At 51.8% G+C, this 17,923-nt stretch overlaps 1 protein-coding gene across 1 annotated transcript; it reads right to left on the bottom strand.

Moving 5' to 3' along the window:
- Nucleotides 1-16,702: 16,702 nt before the first annotated feature.
- On the bottom strand, nucleotides 16,703-17,642 carry LOC123395625 (pathogenesis-related 5 protein Cup a 3-like). Its single transcript, XM_045090654.1, has one exon. The coding sequence runs from the start codon at nucleotides 17,567-17,569 to the stop codon at nucleotides 16,886-16,888; it is 684 nt and encodes a 227-aa protein (XP_044946589.1). The 5' UTR covers nucleotides 17,570-17,642; the 3' UTR covers nucleotides 16,703-16,885.
- Between the last annotated feature and the right edge of the window lie 281 nt (nucleotides 17,643-17,923).

The raw sequence follows: 17,923 nt of genomic DNA, 5'->3' as shown, positions 1-17,923 counted from the left end.
TCAGATTAATTTTCCCTACAAAATTCCTATCATTAAATATTCGTGTAAACCAAAGGAGATCTCAACGGATTGCTCTTATATCACAGCGGCAATGGTCCACAGTGATCACAAACAAGAGGTCATTAAGTCCCGACCCGCAAAACATCACTGGGTCAGGAATCTGAAGACACAGTCACATAGCTCAGAAAAAGTACAAAGCCTGGATGATTGATCTTTAGATACACTGACTTTAAGAAATTGATCTTTTGCCACAACACTATTATGTCCACTTCATTAAAACTGCAACTTATCACCATCGGGTGTTCCAAGCTAATAGTGGCCTAAACTATAAGTTAGGAGTGAGCTAATGAGAAATATACTTGCATATAAGGTGCTAGCATAGGACATAGCATATACATATAAGCATTATCCAACACTTGAAAATAGAAACAAAGTTGAGAGAAGATTTACTTGAATTTACACAGATTAGTGTGATAGGAGTCTATAGCATCCTGAGCTTCTTGTAAGGTCTTAAACGGACCACCTCGATGAGGATACGTGTGGAAGAGTCCACCAGCATCAACCCTCAGAAAATACTTAATTAGCAATCCCCATGGCGTCACTGCAGAAACAGGTGGAAAGTGGTCTGGCAATGGTGGGGCCTCAATACGCACTGCCTGCTCAGTGTCCTCAGAGCTGAAAAAATAAAAGATAAGAAGTCCAGGATTGATACCAAGACGAAGATGTCTCCAAGAGATCTCGTTGTAATTCATAGTTGTACAGGATTACTTTGCAATTTCTTTGATAGCATTGTATCTGTAATGGTTGGGAGCGTGAATAAGACTACAGGTATTTGTAAGAAAAACTAGTTAACCTGACCCCTTATCTCAAAAGGAAAACTAACCTTTCTTCAAACTTAGTTATTATTAACCAAAAAAGAAGCATTCCGAAAAAGAATACAGATTTTCAGAATCAAAGACATTTGGTGGTGATAGGGATCAAAAGAGAACTTTCTACAAAGATTCAAGCTCTCAGAACAGAATAATTCCATCTGACCACTAATAGCTTCGGTAAATAGTTCTTTTCCTAATGATCTGGCTACTCTTGGACACAAAGTGGGTCGGAAACTCCGAACAAGTATAGGAGCTGGACAACCTTGCGAACGAGAACCAAGTAAGCTTGAAAAAGTTTTTGTTAGAGGTGAGCCATGTATTAATGTACTCCCTCCGTTTCTAAATATAAGTCTTTCTAGAGATTTCAATAGTAGACTACATACGGATGTATATAGACATACTTTAGAGTATATATTCATTTATTTTGCTTCGTATGTAGACTCTTAGTGAAATATCTTAAAAGACTTATATTTAGGAACGGAGGGAGTACTGTACTCCCTCCGTTCCTAAATATAAGTCTTTTAAGCGATTTCACTAGATGTCTACATACGGAGCAAAATGATTGAATGTATACTCTAAAATATGTCTATATACATCCGTATGTAGTTCACTAGTGAAATCTCTACAAAGACTTATATTTAGGAACGGAGAGAGTGGTATATATCTTTTTGCTGAATACAATTGGATGGGCTATTAGACCAACTCTAAGCGACAAGGCAATGTGATATAGCCAGCAGCTGGCTATATTATTGAGCATGCTCAGAGAGAGAATAAATCAAAGAATATATAGATAGTTGTCTCATGGACAATGTAGATATACTAGCTAGCCCTCATTGAATTGGTACTGTTGTAAGAGAGATTACATTCTGCATTTAGATATACGAGCGGCAGGTGTACAACATGCAGCTATAAGCCATTACAAACATGCAGCGTTCACCTGGACATGGACGATGCAGCTGATGAGGACGCTGCAGCTGGTGGGGGAGGGGAGGGCACGGGAAGGGGTGATGTATCCGGTTCTGATGATGGAGGAGGAGGGCGACGGCGATGGTGTCCGCGTCGGCGTCGGCGTCGGCGATGGCTAGGTTTTTGGGGATTTCTTTCAGGCGAGGCGAGGGGAAAAGAGAGAGAAAAGAGAGGCTAACGGAGGCGAGGCGAGGGGAAGCGGAAGCTAACGGAGGGATGGCTTAAATGGGCCCGGCCCAGCGGCCAGCGTACGTGCAGGAAATAGCAGATTATTTTCTCACAGTAGAGCAGAATATTCTAAGTTCACTTAGGCCATCTCCAGCGCACACCCTTAGATCGTCGGCATATGCATGTACCGCATAGTCTAAACATGTCGTGTCATCCAGCACCGGTATATTTCTGTCCGCTCGACGGTTTAGACGTGCTTTTTTTCACAAAGCTGATAAAAACTGAGGGGCTTTGCAGGCATCCGAACCGCTGCCAAGCCCGCTCCGGACTACCTGGTCCATCAAAAACCCTCCTCTCATGTCCACATGTGTTCACATCCGGCGCCAGCTACCCGCATTCAATATCGCGGTGTAGAGCAGACGCTAGCATTGACGCAGTCCAGAGCGAATAAGAACTATCAAGAGTGCCGGCACTGAAGCGGTGTCTCGATCGAGGTAGCGCCGCCCGGCTGAACACGCCTCCATGCTGTATTCAACCAGCTTCAGACTGCCCTGCCTACCTTCATTGAACCCACATGTATGCTGAAAAACCTACTACGGCCACACGTCAGTCCGCAGGCTCTACTGGACAAGCACTACAGGAATCAGGCATTTTGCCGTCAAGACTAACAATCGTCGATCCGCAGCTTTTCGACCAGCCGAGGCACGAGGGAGTGGTGGAGGTTAATCTAGGGCATGTGACTGCCCGCCGGTGTAATCCCAGCGGCTAGTATGGCCGGAATCGAAAGCGGCACCCGACTGGGGTGGTGGGTGGGGCGAAAGCGCGGGCTGAAATTTCCAAACCACCAACTGCTCTCGATATATACAGAGCAACGATGGGACGAGGGGAGAACATGCGTTTTTCGCGGGTTGGGCTGGGCATTTTGCCGCACCCCGCAAGAAATTTATAGATCGGACGCGTTTACGGGGTCTGCTCTGGCAGCTTTTTCCGTCCTGGCCCGTATTTTGTCGGTTACTGTCGTGGGTATAAGCCTGACAGTAGATGTGTAGGGTACGAATGAGATGGGCAGAGTCCTAGCTACGGCGAGGTTGTATGAGTTCAGGCCCCTCTGCGGTGGAGGTAACAGCCCTACGTCTCAGTGCTCTCGGAGCTTGTTGTCGAGTGGAATATGGAATACAATGATTTGCTAACCCCTTTACCAGTGGGGGAGGGCGGCTTATATAGAGTGTGCTGCCCTCCACAACGGTTCTGATTCAGGGGCGGAGTAGTGGCGATTGAATGCGTACGTTACAGGTAACGTATGCTCTAAATGCTAATAAATGCACCCGGAAACGTACGGCAGTTTCCCTCCAGAGAGGTTACGATGTACCGAGTGTATCCAGTCGGTTAGCCTGGTGGCTCCGAATGCTAGTCTCCGACTGGATGATTCAGGGCCTGTTACCGACTTGATGATGGGGACTCCTTAATTCAGTCGGGGCAGACTTAGGGTCCTGTCCTTCGTGTGGGGTAGTCCTTGGGTAGGACCTGTATGGCAGGCCTATGACCCTACCCTAGGACTATGACCCCATCATTAGTCCCCGAATGGATTGGGGTTAAAACGACGAAGCGGTGCTTGAGGTTCAGATCCGACTGGACTAGATTCGGCTTGGGCGTTGCTTGCCTCTATCCATTTTATCTTTCCTGACCAGCGATCGGAGTGGAAGTGCTTGCGAAACAGACTGTCGGGAACCGAGTGTTTTTGCGGCATCTTTTGACGCGACCGGTCAACTGACAGCAGCGGATTTTCCGGGATCTCAAATTTCGGGTTCCGCGCGCTCAGCGGGGATGACGCCAGCGCGCTCGAGTAGCGCCTGACGCCTCGATTCTCACGCCTTCAACTCCTCCACTGATATCGCCCTGGCCAGTCGGGCGGAGGTTTCGGGGCCACCCGCCAGCGACCCAGTCGGAACTCTATTTAAATCTGGGCGGCGAGGCTTCTTCGTTACGCTCGCCGAATCTTTCGCTCTCGCCTGCTCCGTCTTCCTTGCCACCTCCAGCGCCCCAACACTCCTTCCTTTTCCTCCCTCTCGAGGGTTCGCCGTCGCCTTCATGACCAAGGGTCAGACCAACAAGATGGAGGCGAGGAAGAAGAAGAGCAAGGCGGCAACGGCTGCCCAGCGGCGGCAGCGGCCGCTGCCGGCGGGGTGGATCCAAGGAGACTTCCTCCCCTCCACGGTGACGGAGGGAGATCTGCTGGAGCTGGTGGAGCACGGGATGCTCGTGCATAAGTCCTGGAGACTGCCGACGGACGACGAGGTCGAGCCAGCGCCTCGGGAGGGGGAGCGCGTCTTGCTTCTCAGCCATGTCCATCGAGGTTTTTCTTTGCCCCCGCATCCTTTCTTTAAGGGAATCATGAATCACTTCGGGGCCCAACTTCACCACTTTCCTCCGAATGCCATCGCCCATCTTTCTGCCTTTATTGTTTTGTGCGAGTGTTTCATCGGTTGCCCCCCGCATTGGGGTTTGTTCAAACACATCTTCTCCGCCCGATCCCAAACTATCAAACGTCTTAGTCAGTCGGACGATAAGACGCACCTCCTCCAGCTCCGCGGAGGTTTAGGATTCCGGAAGAAGAGTCGGAGTAGCTATCCTGCTCTCCAGTTGAGTGAGTCGGTTAGGAACTGGCAGTCGACGTGGTTCTACTGCCAGGACATCGCCTGTCCGAATGCATCGACTAGGCTGCCTCCTTTTAGTCTAGACCGGCCCGCCCCGCCTAAGCAGCTCGCGCTCTCGAAGGCCGAGAAGAATGACATCCAGCCTTTGGTTGAGGCACTCGTGGATGTCGTCAGGAGGGGGGTCACCGGTATAGACCTGCTGGAAGTCTTCCTTGGTCGGCGGATCCAGCCTCTGCAGGCTCGCGACCATGCTATGTGGCATTACACGGGGCCCGAAGACTCCATCGGACCAACGTGGTGGGCGTGACCGAGGAGAGGGTGACCTCGTGGGTGCTCCAAATCATGGGTCCCTGTGAGAATCCCAAAGGAGCTCGCCGAGTGAAGCCTTACAGCGCGGATCATCCTCCACCGAACCAGGTGAGTGCCATTTGTCGAGTGCATTGAACTGTCTTAATTCCAGGCGCTTGCTTATATCTCCGTGTGATGCCTGATGTTTCCGACTGAACTTTATGCAGGCGTGGACCAACTGGTTCTCCCCCGTCTCGAATGGGAATCCGGAGGAGGAAGAGGAGGAAGGCAGCCAGGAGGGCAGCGTGGAGAGCGCCGAATACGTCTCCGACAGCGGGGAATCGGAGGAGGATGACAACGAGGAAGAGGAAGAAGATGAGGAGCAAGACTCGCCACCTCCACGATCAGAGCATCGGACCAAGCGCCGACACGAGCCCGCCGTTCCTTCGGCTCCTCCTGCGTCGTCAAGTGCTCCACCTACTGCTCCGGTGGTCCTGAGTGTTCGAGGCACCAAGAGGGCCAGGGACGCCGCCGCTGAGCCCGCGGGCCAGTCTTCCAGGGCGCCCAAGCCGAGTGAGCCTAAGCCTCGGAAGGCTCTGCCACGAATGAGGGTTGCTATCCCTGTCACCTCCACGTAAGTGTATCTAGCTTTCGGCTCTTTCTGTTATCCGAGTGAACTCCTGTTTACAGGTCGAATGTATTTCACTCGACAGGGTCGCTACCTCTGCCACCTCTCCGGCCCGCCAAGGGGACGACCCCATGGACACGGACAACGTCGTTTCGTCCCAGCCAGGTGCATTGTAGGAGAGACGGGTGTTTTATCCCATCGCGTCTCCAATTCTATCATAGGGCTTGTTTCTTTCTTTTTCTGAGACGTCATGTCATTCGGCTCGTCAGGGGCGATTTGCCTGGACGAGGACGACCAGGGGAGAGCCGACCCCGCCGTGGAGCCTGTTCTTGAGGCTGCTCCTCCTGCTGCCGCTCCCGCCGCCGACGTCCTGCCGACTGAAGCACCGCCACCGACTGAACCAGTGGTGGTGGGGGAGGAGCCGACTGGGGCGGACCTTGGGATGCCCCAGGAACCTCCGACGATTCCAGGTTCGTCGAATGCTGAATTCAGCATCCAGCGTCTTCCGGAGGAGCAGGTGGGAGCGGCCAAGGGGCTATGGTGCAGGCGGAGCTGATGGCTGGAGAAGCCAAGAGGGCTTATGACTCCGTTGCGGCCTTGTACCAGCGGAGCTTGGAGCTGCGCGATGATATCCGAGTAAGTGGTCTAGTAAGTATTTACTTTTCCCCTGTAACCCACTGGGTGTTCTTGAATAGCGGGTGTTGTTTGCAATGGGTTCACTCTGAGTGAACCCAGTGGGTGTAGTCCTCGAGACTTCTGTCGAGTGCTTGCACCGACAGTTGTCTTTATACATTTTGCCTTGAGGTTTGTTGTGTCTGTAGATAGGATTACCGAGTGCGAGTATTTGTTGCAGTCGGAGTGCACTTACGATAAGAGTCCCCGAGAGTAAGTTGTACTCAGGTTGGGTAGTATTGGCCTCGGAGGCGTAGGTGATAACATGCATCTCAATAGGGCAGGCCTGCTTGAGGTGCATGCCAGTGGGGTCACTCTTAGTGAACCCACTGGGTGTAGTCCCCGAGACCGCTGTCGACTGCTTGCGTTGGCAGGGGTCTGAAGAACTTAGACTGCTAACTGTTGAACTTGCTGATTGTCCTTTGTTTCTTGGTGGCAGAAAACTTGTGAAATGGGGACGGCCTATGAGGCCCTGAGAGCGGAGAGGAACCAGTTCGCTGGTGAACTTGATGCTGCTATGCTCGCCATGGCCGGCATGAAGGAGGCTCTGGAGGGACGAGAGAAGTCCCTGGAGGAGGCTCGGGAGGCGAACAAGGTGTTGACGGAGGAGGTGGAAAGAATGGGGAAACAGAGGACTGTTCTCATGAATCAGATGATGACTCGTTTGGCTGGTAAGCCTTATGTTTTGCCGAGTGCTTGTACCGTGTGTGTTACACTCGGTGTTTATTGTATACTTGCCCTTGTGTTGCAGACTTTTGCGTTGATGCTGAAGCTGAAACGTCGGCTGTGGAGCGGTCCATTCAGGACAACGTGCCACTCGGCGAGGACGCCAATCGGGATCTGCTCCGGGCGCATATCCGCGTAGGCAAAGTGGGTCCTTTCATCGGTCGACTAAGAGAGGTCGTTGGCCGAATTGACAAGGAACTTTGGCCAGAAGACGAGTCGCGGCAGGAGATGGAGACCCTGATGGCGCGACAGGAGGAGATTCCGAGCCGAGTGCAATCGTGGAAGAAATCGGCGGCACGTTGCGGTGCTGATGTTGCCCTATCCTTGGTCCGAGTCCATTGCAAGGAGGTGCGGGAAGAGAAGCTGAAGACACTGAAGGTCGCCAACATGAAGAAGCTTCGATTCGAAGACTTCATGGAGACGTTCCTTGAGAGTGCTACCCGTATCGCCGATGGAATCGACTTGGACACTTTCGTGGAGCCCTCCAGTCCTGGCGCCGGCCCGGCTGACGCGTAATAAAACTTTGTCCTCGGTATGCCGAGTGTTTATCTGTAAGGTACTTTGGCCACTTCTGTTGGCTGTCATACTTTTAAATCGGTGTGGGTAAGCTTGATCCGCACCGAGTTATCTATCCTTTCTAGACTTTTGGAATCGGAATGAAAGCATTTAGTCTTTTGTTTGAATGCTGTTTCGAGTGCGACGTTTAGTGCATACTCGGAGAAGATTAATACTTAGGTGATTCTTGATCACAGCTAAGTCCTAAGTCCCCGAGTGCGACGTTTAGTGCACACTCGGAGGAAGTTAGTACTTAGGCGATTCAGAATCGCAGCTAAGTCCCCGAGTGTGACGTGTAGTGCACACTCGGAAGAAGTTATTACTTAGGTGGTTCTTGATCACAGCTAAGTCCCCGAGTGCGACGTTTAGTGCATACTCGGAGGAAGGTATTACTTAGGCGATTCAGGATCGCAGCTAAGTCCCCGAGTGTGGCGTGTAGTGCACACTCGGAAGAAGTTATTACTTAGGTTATTCTTTATCACAGCTAAGTCCTCGAGTGCGACGTGTAGTGCACACTCGGAGGAAGTTAGTACTTAGGCGATTCAGGATCGCAGCTAAGTCCCCGGGCGCGACGTGTAGTGCGCACTCGGAGGAGGTTAGTACTTAGGCGATTCAGGATCACAGCTAAGTCCCCGAGTGCGACGTGTAGTGCACACTTGGAGGAAGTTATTACTTAGGTGATTCTTGATCACAGCTAAGTCCCCGAGTGCGACGTGTAGTGCACACTCGGAGGAAGTTAGTACTTAGGCGATTCAGGATCGCAGCTAAGTCCCCGAGCGCGACGTGTAGTGCACACTCGGAGGAAGTTACTACTTAGGCGATTCAGGATCGCAGCTAAGTCCCCGAGCGCGACGTATAGTGCACACTCGGAGGAAGTTAGTACTTAGGTGATTCTTGATCACAGCTAAGTCCCCGAGTGCGACGTGTAGTGCACACTCGGAGGAGGTTAGTACTTAGGCAATTCAGGATCGCAGCTAAGTCCCCGAGTGCGACGTGTAGTGCACACTCGGAGGAAGTTATTACTTAGGTGATTCTTGATCACAGCTAAGTCCCTGAGTGCGACGTGTAGTGCACACTCGGAGGAAGTTAGTACTTAGGCGATTCAGGATCGCAGCTAAGTTTGTTTTGTGTGTGTGTGACCGGAGTCTGCGACCGTGGAAGAACTCTGAATCTGCAAAAAACTGAATCTGCTGTATATATTATTTCGTCAAAACTTGTTCGTTACACTGCTTCAGTCGACGATCACGTATAAAAGCGCTTGAGGAGATCTCCGTTCCATGCGCGCAGCTCGTCTGTCTCCCTCTGAATGTTGTAGAGTCTGTTGCTCCGTTGTTTAGCACCTTGGAGAAGATGAAAGGCCCTTCCCAGGCCGGAGCCAACTTGTGGGGTCTTTGCTGATCCACTCGGAGCACTAAATCGCCTGCTTGGAATGTGCGACTCCTAACGTGACGCGCATGAAAGCGTCGCAGATCTTGCTGGTAAATTGTTGAGCGAGTAAGTGCCATCTCGCGCTCCTCCTCTAGAAGATCGACTCCATCTTGCCTCGCTTGTTCTGCTTCAGCTTCGGAGAAGAGTTCGACTCGTGGGGCATTGTGAAGCAGGTCACTCGGAAGGACCGCTTCTGCTCCATAAACGAGGAAGAACGGTGATCGCCCCGTTGATCTGTTTGGAGTTGTGCGGAGGCCCCAAAGCACTGAAGGTAACTCGGTGACCCATGCACCAGCAGCGTGTCCCACCTCTCATAGGAGTCGGGGCTTCAAACCTTGAAGAATGAGCCCATTCGCCCGCTCAGCTTGTCCTTTGGATTGAGGATGTGCTACGGAAGCAAAATCCACTCGGATACCCTGACTCGCACAGAAGCCTTTGAATCTGTCCGAGTCGAAGTTTGTCCCGTTGTCCGTGATTATGCTGTGAGGTACCCCGAATCTGGAAATGATGTCCCTGACAAACTTGACAGCTGTTGAGGCATCGAGTTTCTTGATGGGCTTGGCTTCTATCCATTTTGTAAACTTGTCGACTGCCACCAACAGATGTGTGTAGCCTCCTTGGCCTGCCTTGAATGGTCCGACTGTATCTAATCCCCAAACTTCAAATGGCCACACTAGTGGGATCGTCTTTAATGCAGATGTTGGCTTGTGGGACTTGTTGGAGTAGAACTGACAGCCTTCACATCGGTCGACCATATCTTTAGCCATCTCATTTGCCTGCAGCCAAAAGAAACCGGCTCTGAATGCCTTGGCGACGATTGCTCTCGAAGAAGCGTGATGACCGCAGGTTCCCGAGTGAATATCCTCTAGGATCAACTGCCCTTCCTCTGGGAAATGCAACGTTGAAGAACGCCTGAAACACTCTCCTTGTACAATTGACCATCAATGACAGTGAATGCCTTCAACCTGCGAACTATTTGCCTGGCTTGGACTTCGTCTTCTCGAAGTTCTTGCCTCAGGATATATGCAATGATCGGCACAGTCCAATCGGGAACGACAGCCAGAATCTCCATGACCAGATCAACCACAGCAGGTACATCGACTTCAGTCGGATCTGTTGCGCTCTTGGGTTGTACCGGTTCTTCTGTGAAGGGATCTTCTTTGACTGAGGGAAGATGAAGGTGCTCGAGGCAGACATCACTCGGGACTGGTCTCCGAGTGGATCCGAGTTTTGCCAACTCGTCAGCTGCTTGGTTCTTCAGTCTCGGGACATGATGGAGCTCTAGACCTTCAAACTTCTTCTCCAGCTTGCTCACTGCATTGCAGTATGTTGTCATGGTGGGGTTCCTTACGTCCCATTATTTCATCACTTGATTGACCACCAAATCCGAATCGCCGTAGACCATCAAGCGACGGACGCCGAGTGAGATGGCCATGCGCAATCCGTAGAGGAGAGCTTCATACTCTGCCTCGTTGTTGGAGGAATCAAAGTGTATCTGCAGCATGTACTTGAGCTTGTCGCCCTTTGGTGATATGATCACAACACCAGCGCCGGAGCCATTCAACATCTTAGACCCATCGAAGAACATTGTCCAATGAGCCGAGTAGATGTGGGTCGGTTGCTGTTGTTCTATCCATTCTACTATAAAGTCAGCCAGGGCTTGAGACTTAATAGCTTTCTTGGCCTCGAACTTGATGTCACAGTACAGCATCTCCATTGCCCACTTCGCCACTCGGCCTGACGCGTCTCGATTGTGGAGAATTTCCGACAACGGAGCATCATAAACGACAGATACCGAGTGGTCTTGGAAATAATGGGCCACCTTCTTCGCAGTCATATAGATCCCATAGATAAGTTTTTGATAATGGGGATACCTCTGCTTGGAAGGGGTCAGGACTTCGGAGACGTAGTACACTGGCCGCTAAACTTTGTATGATTTTCCTTCTTCTTCTCGCTCGACTGTAAGAACAGTACTGACGACTTGATTTGTAGTCGCGATATATAGAAGAAGGGGCTCTTTACTGAGCGGAGCAGTAAGAACCGGCTGGGTGGAAAGTAGGACTTTGAGGTCGTCGAATGCGACTTGGGCTTCGTCTGTCCACTCGAAGGTATCTGACTTCTTCATGAGTCGGTACAGAGGAAGTGCTTTTTCGCCGAGTCGACTGATGAACCTGCTCAAAGCCGCTAGGCAACCTGTGAGCCGTTGAACATCGTGTATTCTGACCGGCCTCTCCATTCGGACGATGGTCCCGATCTTTTCAGGGTTGACGTCGATCCCTCGTTCGGAAACGAAGAAACCGAGTAACTTTCCGCTGGGAACACCGAATGAACATTTGGCTGGGTTGAGCTTGGTATCGTACCTACGAAGGTTGGCGAATGTTTCTGCCAAGTCAGTCAGCAGGTAAAAACCTTTGCGTGACTTGACTACGATATCATCCATATATGCCTCCACATTGCGACCGATCTGGTCGAGGAGACATTTTTGGATCATGCGCATAAAGGTAGCCCCTGCATTCTTCAGACCGAAAGGCATAGTGATGTAGCAGAAGCACCCGAACGGGGTGATGAAGGCTGTTTTAACTCATCGGGACCATACAGACGGATCTGATGATAGCCCGAATAGGCATCAAGAAATGACAAACACTCGCATCCCGCAGTCGAATCGATAATTTGATCTATGCGGGGGAGCGGAAAATGGTCTTTCGGGTAGACCTTATTGAGATGCTTGAAGTCAATGCACATTTGGAGTGACTTGTCCTTCTTGGGCACCATGACGACATTGGCGAGCCACTCGTAGTGGTGAACCTCGCGAATGAAGTTGGCAGCCAACAGCTTGGCCACCTCTTCTCCGATTGCCTTCCTCTTGTGCGCGGCGGACCGGCGCAGGCGCTCTCGGACGGGCCGAGCGACGGGATCCACATGCAGTCGGTGCTCAGCCAACTCCCTGGGTACACCTGGCATGTCAGAGGGTTTCCATGCGAAGATGTCCCAGTTCTCACGGAGGAATTGGGTGAGCTCGGCTTCCTATTTAGGATCGAGGATGGTGGAGATGTTCTCGGGGCGGCACAGTCGTCCGTCGGGTGGATGCTGACCTTCTTCGTCTCCCCCGCCGACTGGAACGCGGACTCAGAAGCTGGTTTCTTTGAGCGCATCAGGTCGGCAGGGTCGACTGTCTTCTTGTACTCGTCGAGCTCGAGTACAGCCATCTGCTGGTCGGCGATTCTTGATCCCTGCTGCAGACACTCTTCGGCTCGCTGATGGTTGCCCGTGATGGTGATCACGCCTTTCGGGCCTGGCATCTTCAACTTCAAGTATACATAGCATGGACGTGCCATGAAGCTCACGTATGCCGGGCGGCCCAGAATTGCGTGGTAAGCGCTCTGGAAATCCACCACCTCAAATGCAAGCTTCTCCTTGCGAAAGTTCTTGTCGGAGCCGAAGATGACGTCCAACGCGATCTGGCCGAGTGACTTGGCCTTCCGTCCAGGGACGACTCCGTGGAACTACATACTGCTCTCGCTGAGTCTGGACATCGGAATGCCCATTCCCTTGAGAGTGTCGGCGTACATGATGTTCAGTCCGCTACCACCGTCCATGAGGACTTTGCGCAGTCGGACTCCTTCCACCACCGGGTCGACGACCAGAGCCTGTCTTCCTGGGGTGGGGACTTGCGCTGGATGATCCGACTGGTCAAAGGTGATCGCAGTCTGAGACCATTTAAGGAACTTGGGGGCAGTCGGAACGGTCATGTTGACCTCTCTGTTCACCAGCTTCAGTCGACTCTTGCTCTCGACGTCAGCAAAAATCATGAGGGTTGCATGGACTTGGGGAAAGGGATCCTCCTTATCCTCCTCATCTTGTTCAGGATCCTTCTCACTCGGTTGCCCCTCGCTGAACCCCTGGATCAGGAGGCGACACTGTCGAGTGGTATGCTTCGCGTATATGGAGTTGCCTTCTTCGTCCATCTTCGTGTGGACCGGACAAGGCTGGTCCAGGATGGGATTGTTGAACGGCTTCTTCTTAGGGGTAAACTGCGCCTTCCCTTTGCCCTTGAACTTGGCGCTGGTCATAGCTGCAGCTTCTGCTTGCGGTGTGGGCGGAACTTTCTATTTCTGCTTCCGAGTGTTACCTCCGTCGACATCGCCGACTGTCTTGTGTTTGCCGCTCCGGATGCGGTCCTCTTCCTCGCCATTTGCATAGCGAGCCGCTATCTCCATCATCTTGCTCATGGAGATGTCGCCTATTCGACCGAACTTTAGGTACAACTCTCTGTACCGTACGCCTGCCTTGAATGCGCAGACCGCTTGATGCTCGGTGACGTTCTCCACCGTGTGGTAGAGAGTTGTCCATCGCTGGATGAAGTCGCACAAAGGCTCATTCGGCTTCTGGACACAGTGTTGAAGCTCCACAAGGCCTGCAGGGCATTTGCACGTCCCTTCGAAGGTTCTGATGAACACTCGGGCCAGATCTGCCCAACTGTAAATGCTTGAGGGGGCCAACTGGTTCAGCCAAGCTCGCGCCGAGCCGTCGAGCATCAGAGGGAGGTGCTTCATAGCGACATGGTCGTCCCCTCCTCCGATCTGGACTGCCACTCGGTAGTCGTCTAGCCATGTTTCAGGCTTGGATTCCCCCGTAAATTTACTGATTCCCGTTGCCAATCGGAAGTTGGGCGGGATGTCAGCCGAGTGGATGGCTCGACTAAAACACTCGGGGCCGGACACGATGGTCCTGCTTCCACTTGGACGGTCCATATCGTGACCATCGCGGTGGGCTCGACCTCTGTCGACCCTTCGCTGGGCGATTCGCCCTCTTGCGTCGGGTCTTGGGTCGTAAGTGTCGCCGATCGAACGCTGATCGTCATGATGCCGGGACCCATAGGGCCAACCCCGCTGAGGGGTGCGTGAGCGGCGGCGATCTTCATGAATCATGGAACGGCTGCCTCCCCTGTGGTGCTGATGGGAACCAGGGCTGTGAACCGACCGATGCGTGTTTGCATGGACGGAACTATTGTAGATCCGATTGTGCGACTGGGAGACTGCCGAATTCTGCTGCTGCGCCGTGTGCAACAGAGCTCGGATCTGCTCGATTCCCCTTCCTGCCTCTGAATCAGTCGGCTGGAGGGAATCGGCAATCTTGGCAGCCGCAGCCAAGTTGAGGAGAGGTGTGCGGAACAACTCCACGTTGCTCCGCCGAGTGTGCCGACTGGCAGAACGGCGAGGTGGACGGCGTGCACCGGATGCTTCACCGATCTCGCGCTCGCTCCGGCCGGCTTGACGGGGATCTTCATGGGAGTTGGCCATGTGTACTTCTGCTGCAGGCTCGCGACCTGCATACTCTGAAGGAAACTCAGTCGGAACTGAGCCCGAGCGCTAGGAACGCGAGGCGACCACAAGAGACTCCAGAACTGCCACTTGAGAAGACGCGATCTGACGCGCTCGGGCATGCTGCACCCAACGTTGGAGACGCGGACGGCGGGACCGCTTGCTGCGTCGCATGATGGAGGTGCAGGTCGACAATGGAGCCGATTGTTGGAGAAGAAGAACGCCGCGGGCGCCGGCACGGAAGTGCGTGGCCCCGCGACGGGGAAGCACCTCGACGTCGAGAGGCGCCTCCCGAAGCCACGCCGAATCGTCGACGGTGAAGGAGAGAGCGCCGAAGAAGATCTGGTGACCCATGCTCGAATCTCCACCGGTCGACATGACGAAAGGAAGTAGTCGCAAACTCGCCGGAAGTCGTGGGTATAAGCCTGACAGTAGATGTGTAGGGTACGAATGAGATGGGCAGAGTCCTAACTACGGCGAGGTTGTATGAGTTCAGGCCCCTCTGCGGTGGAGGTAACAGCCCTACGTCTCAGTGCTCTCGGAGCTTGTTGTCGAGTGGAATATGGAATACAATGATTTGCTAACCACTTTACCAGTGGGGGAGGGCGGCTTATATAGAGTGCGCTGCCCTCCACAACGGTTCTGTTTCAGGGGCGGAGTAGTGGCGATTGAATGCATACGTTACAGGTAACGTATGCTCTAAATGCTAATAAATGCACCCGGAAACGTACGGCAGTTTCCCTTCAGAGAGGTTATGATGTACCGAGTGTATCTAGTCGGTTAGCCTGGTGGCTCCGAATGCTAGTCTCTGACTGGATGATTCAGGGCCTGTTACCGACTGGATGATGGAGACTCCTTAATTCAGTCGGGGCAGACTTAGGGTCCTGTCCTTCGTGTGGGGTAGTCCTTGGGTAGAACCTGTATGGCAGACCTATGACTCTATCCTAGAACTATGACCCCATGAGTTACTTTTTGAATTGAGGCATTATACGGGGTCTGCTATAGATGCTCTAAGTCAGACGATATTTGAGGTTTTATAAAAAAAGCGGACACATGCACGTACACAGCCGAGCGTGCTGCGTGATGGACGCCGCATAAAACGGAGAGAGAGAGAGAGATCGATCAAGCGTGCATGCAATGCAACGGGGCGGTTTGTTTCGTCGCGTCCCACATTTTCTACACGGCCAGCCAAGAATTTCTTGCCAGTTTCTTCGCTACAAATCACTGCACCGCCCGAGATCTGTCCTTCGTCTCTATCCATCCACACGTCTGTACAATAACCATCTTCCAAGAACTTGCATATGAGACAGCGTTGATCTCGTCTTCTTCTGCAATGGAAGATCCCAAATTATGATGGCTAGTGCATTAGGTCGACGTATATAGTCAAGACCGATCAAGGAAAAGTTCGGCACACACCGGACGTTATGAGTGTGTGTGTGTGTGTGACGTGACGCCTCGATCAGGTCACGTGATGATCATGCATGTGGAAGTCTTGTCTAGACTAGACGAAAACTTGCACAAGCAGCCGAACGTACGTGGAATATGGCCCCTTGTTCCACAACTAGCTAGAAGATATTTGAGGTATGCACATGAATGTTTGGTGGCTCCCCACATATGCAATGTGGTGCACATTAACCGTCTCTAATAATACATCCTCCGGTCCTTTTTATTTTGCATATAAGCTTTGTCTTAAATTAAAGTATCATTAATTTGATCAAGTTTATTTATAGAAAAAAGTATCAATGTTTATAATACAAAATCTACATGCTTTGATGGAGTATTTTTATGGTGTATACAAATATTATTTTCAATACAAATTCGGTCATACTTTATAAAATTTGACTTGATATAAATCTTATACGCGGAGTTAAAATGACCGGAGGGAATACAACTTGTCACCCTGAAATTATAGTGCTATTTTAAAAAAAATATGCTATGTTTATTATATTGCTGCTCATCCAATGAAGATGAGCCCACGACCAAATTGAATTAGCGTTGCTGTTGCTGCTACTCCTGTTTCTCCTCCTCCTCCTACTACTACTGAAGTTTAAGACCCCCTCAACAAATGTTGAGAAGACCATTGTTATAGTAGTAAGATGGCATTAGGAAGAGGTGCCGACAAGCTACATCGAACCCTAACCACCTCAATAAAACGTCAGCTAAAACAAACTCCAACAATTCTTTCAGAAATTTTACTGGTTTTGAGCATCTTTGAGCAGCCTTACAAACCCACACACACATCCTTCCTCTATGAGCATCTTTGAGATGCTTAGCCGAACGTCTTCTTTTACCAAACGGACATTGTCGGATTGACTGGAATAAATTTAGAAAAATGCAGTCACTAGTGTCGAATCTAAGAACTTGAACCCCGTTGTGTTTGTTTCCACCACAAGAAAACTAACCATCTACTAGCTCAGTTCGCCATACATATAATTACGTAACAATTTATTTATTATTGGTCGACAACTCGATCGACATACACGCACTAGTCATGCATGCATATATGTTAGTACACATGGTTGCTGATACACATGGTTGCTGATCATAACTGGACTGAGAGTAGTCCTTATTCCTTATTGATCCCAGTAATTATACCAATGACGTAATTTAAGGGCAGAGGACGATCTGGTAGTTTGTTCCGGCAGGGCAGGTGAAGGTGCTGGTCTGGTCGTCCTTGGCATAGCTATAGGCGTCGGGGCACTTGCCCTTGAAGAACTTCGAATAGTTGGTCGGCGGACAGTTGTGCTCGAACTGGCCCCGGCAGCAGTAGGTGTCGCCGCCGAACTTGCCGCACGCGCTCGCGCACCCTCCCGGCACCTGCAGCTCCTTGAGGCACTCCTTGGTGATGTCCGTGGCACACCGCGCAGCACGGCACGACGCGCCGACGGGCTCGAAGCTCATGGGAACGTTGAACCCGTCGATGACGGACAGGTCGAAGAAGTCCTTGTTCGCGCCCTGTCCCAGGGTGTACTCGGCCAACGTGGTGGGCTGCTGGCCGGACACGCGGCATGCCAGCGCGCCGCCGCAGTCTCCGGTGATGCACCGGCCACGGCCGCTGCCGTCGAAGGTGCACCCCGTGCGCGGCCACACCCTGGCGCCCGCGGTGCCGGCCGGCATGTTCAGAGCCCACGACTGGCCTGGGTCGAGACGCACGCCGCCACCTGGGAGCGCGCCCGGCCACACCGTGTAGGAGCACCGGTTGACGACGGTGATGGTGGCCGCGTCTGTGCTTGCGGCGAGGGCGGCAAGGAGGAGACCGGCCAGGAGGCTAACAACGTGAGATGACGCCATGGAGGACTTGTGAATTGTGATGGTAGTGTGCGTGCGTGCGTGCAGCGGTGGTGAACTGTGGCTTGCTCTGCAGCTCTCGCGGTGGAGGTATTTATAGCCACAATATAGTTAGGTTGCATGCGTTTTTCCACGGTCGTATTTGGCAGCATGCAATATGGTTCTAGAATCCAAACTTGGACACCTCATGTATGCTTGGGGCAGTGTACAATGCACTACATGTGAGTCAAATGTTTGAACGGATATATTCAATACATTTTTGAAGACTTATATGCCATGTGTTTCTGGCCGTTGGATCAGCATCAGTCCCGGGTAATATCATTCGGGATTGCTGAAACTCAGCTAGCTGAGATTCAG

Source organism: Hordeum vulgare, chromosome 5H (assembly GCF_904849725.1).
Source record: "Hordeum vulgare subsp. vulgare chromosome 5H, MorexV3_pseudomolecules_assembly, whole genome shotgun sequence".
In the NCBI taxonomy this organism is placed as follows: Eukaryota; Viridiplantae; Streptophyta; class Magnoliopsida; order Poales; family Poaceae; genus Hordeum; species Hordeum vulgare.
This window is presented reverse-complemented; position numbering and strand designations above follow the sequence as displayed.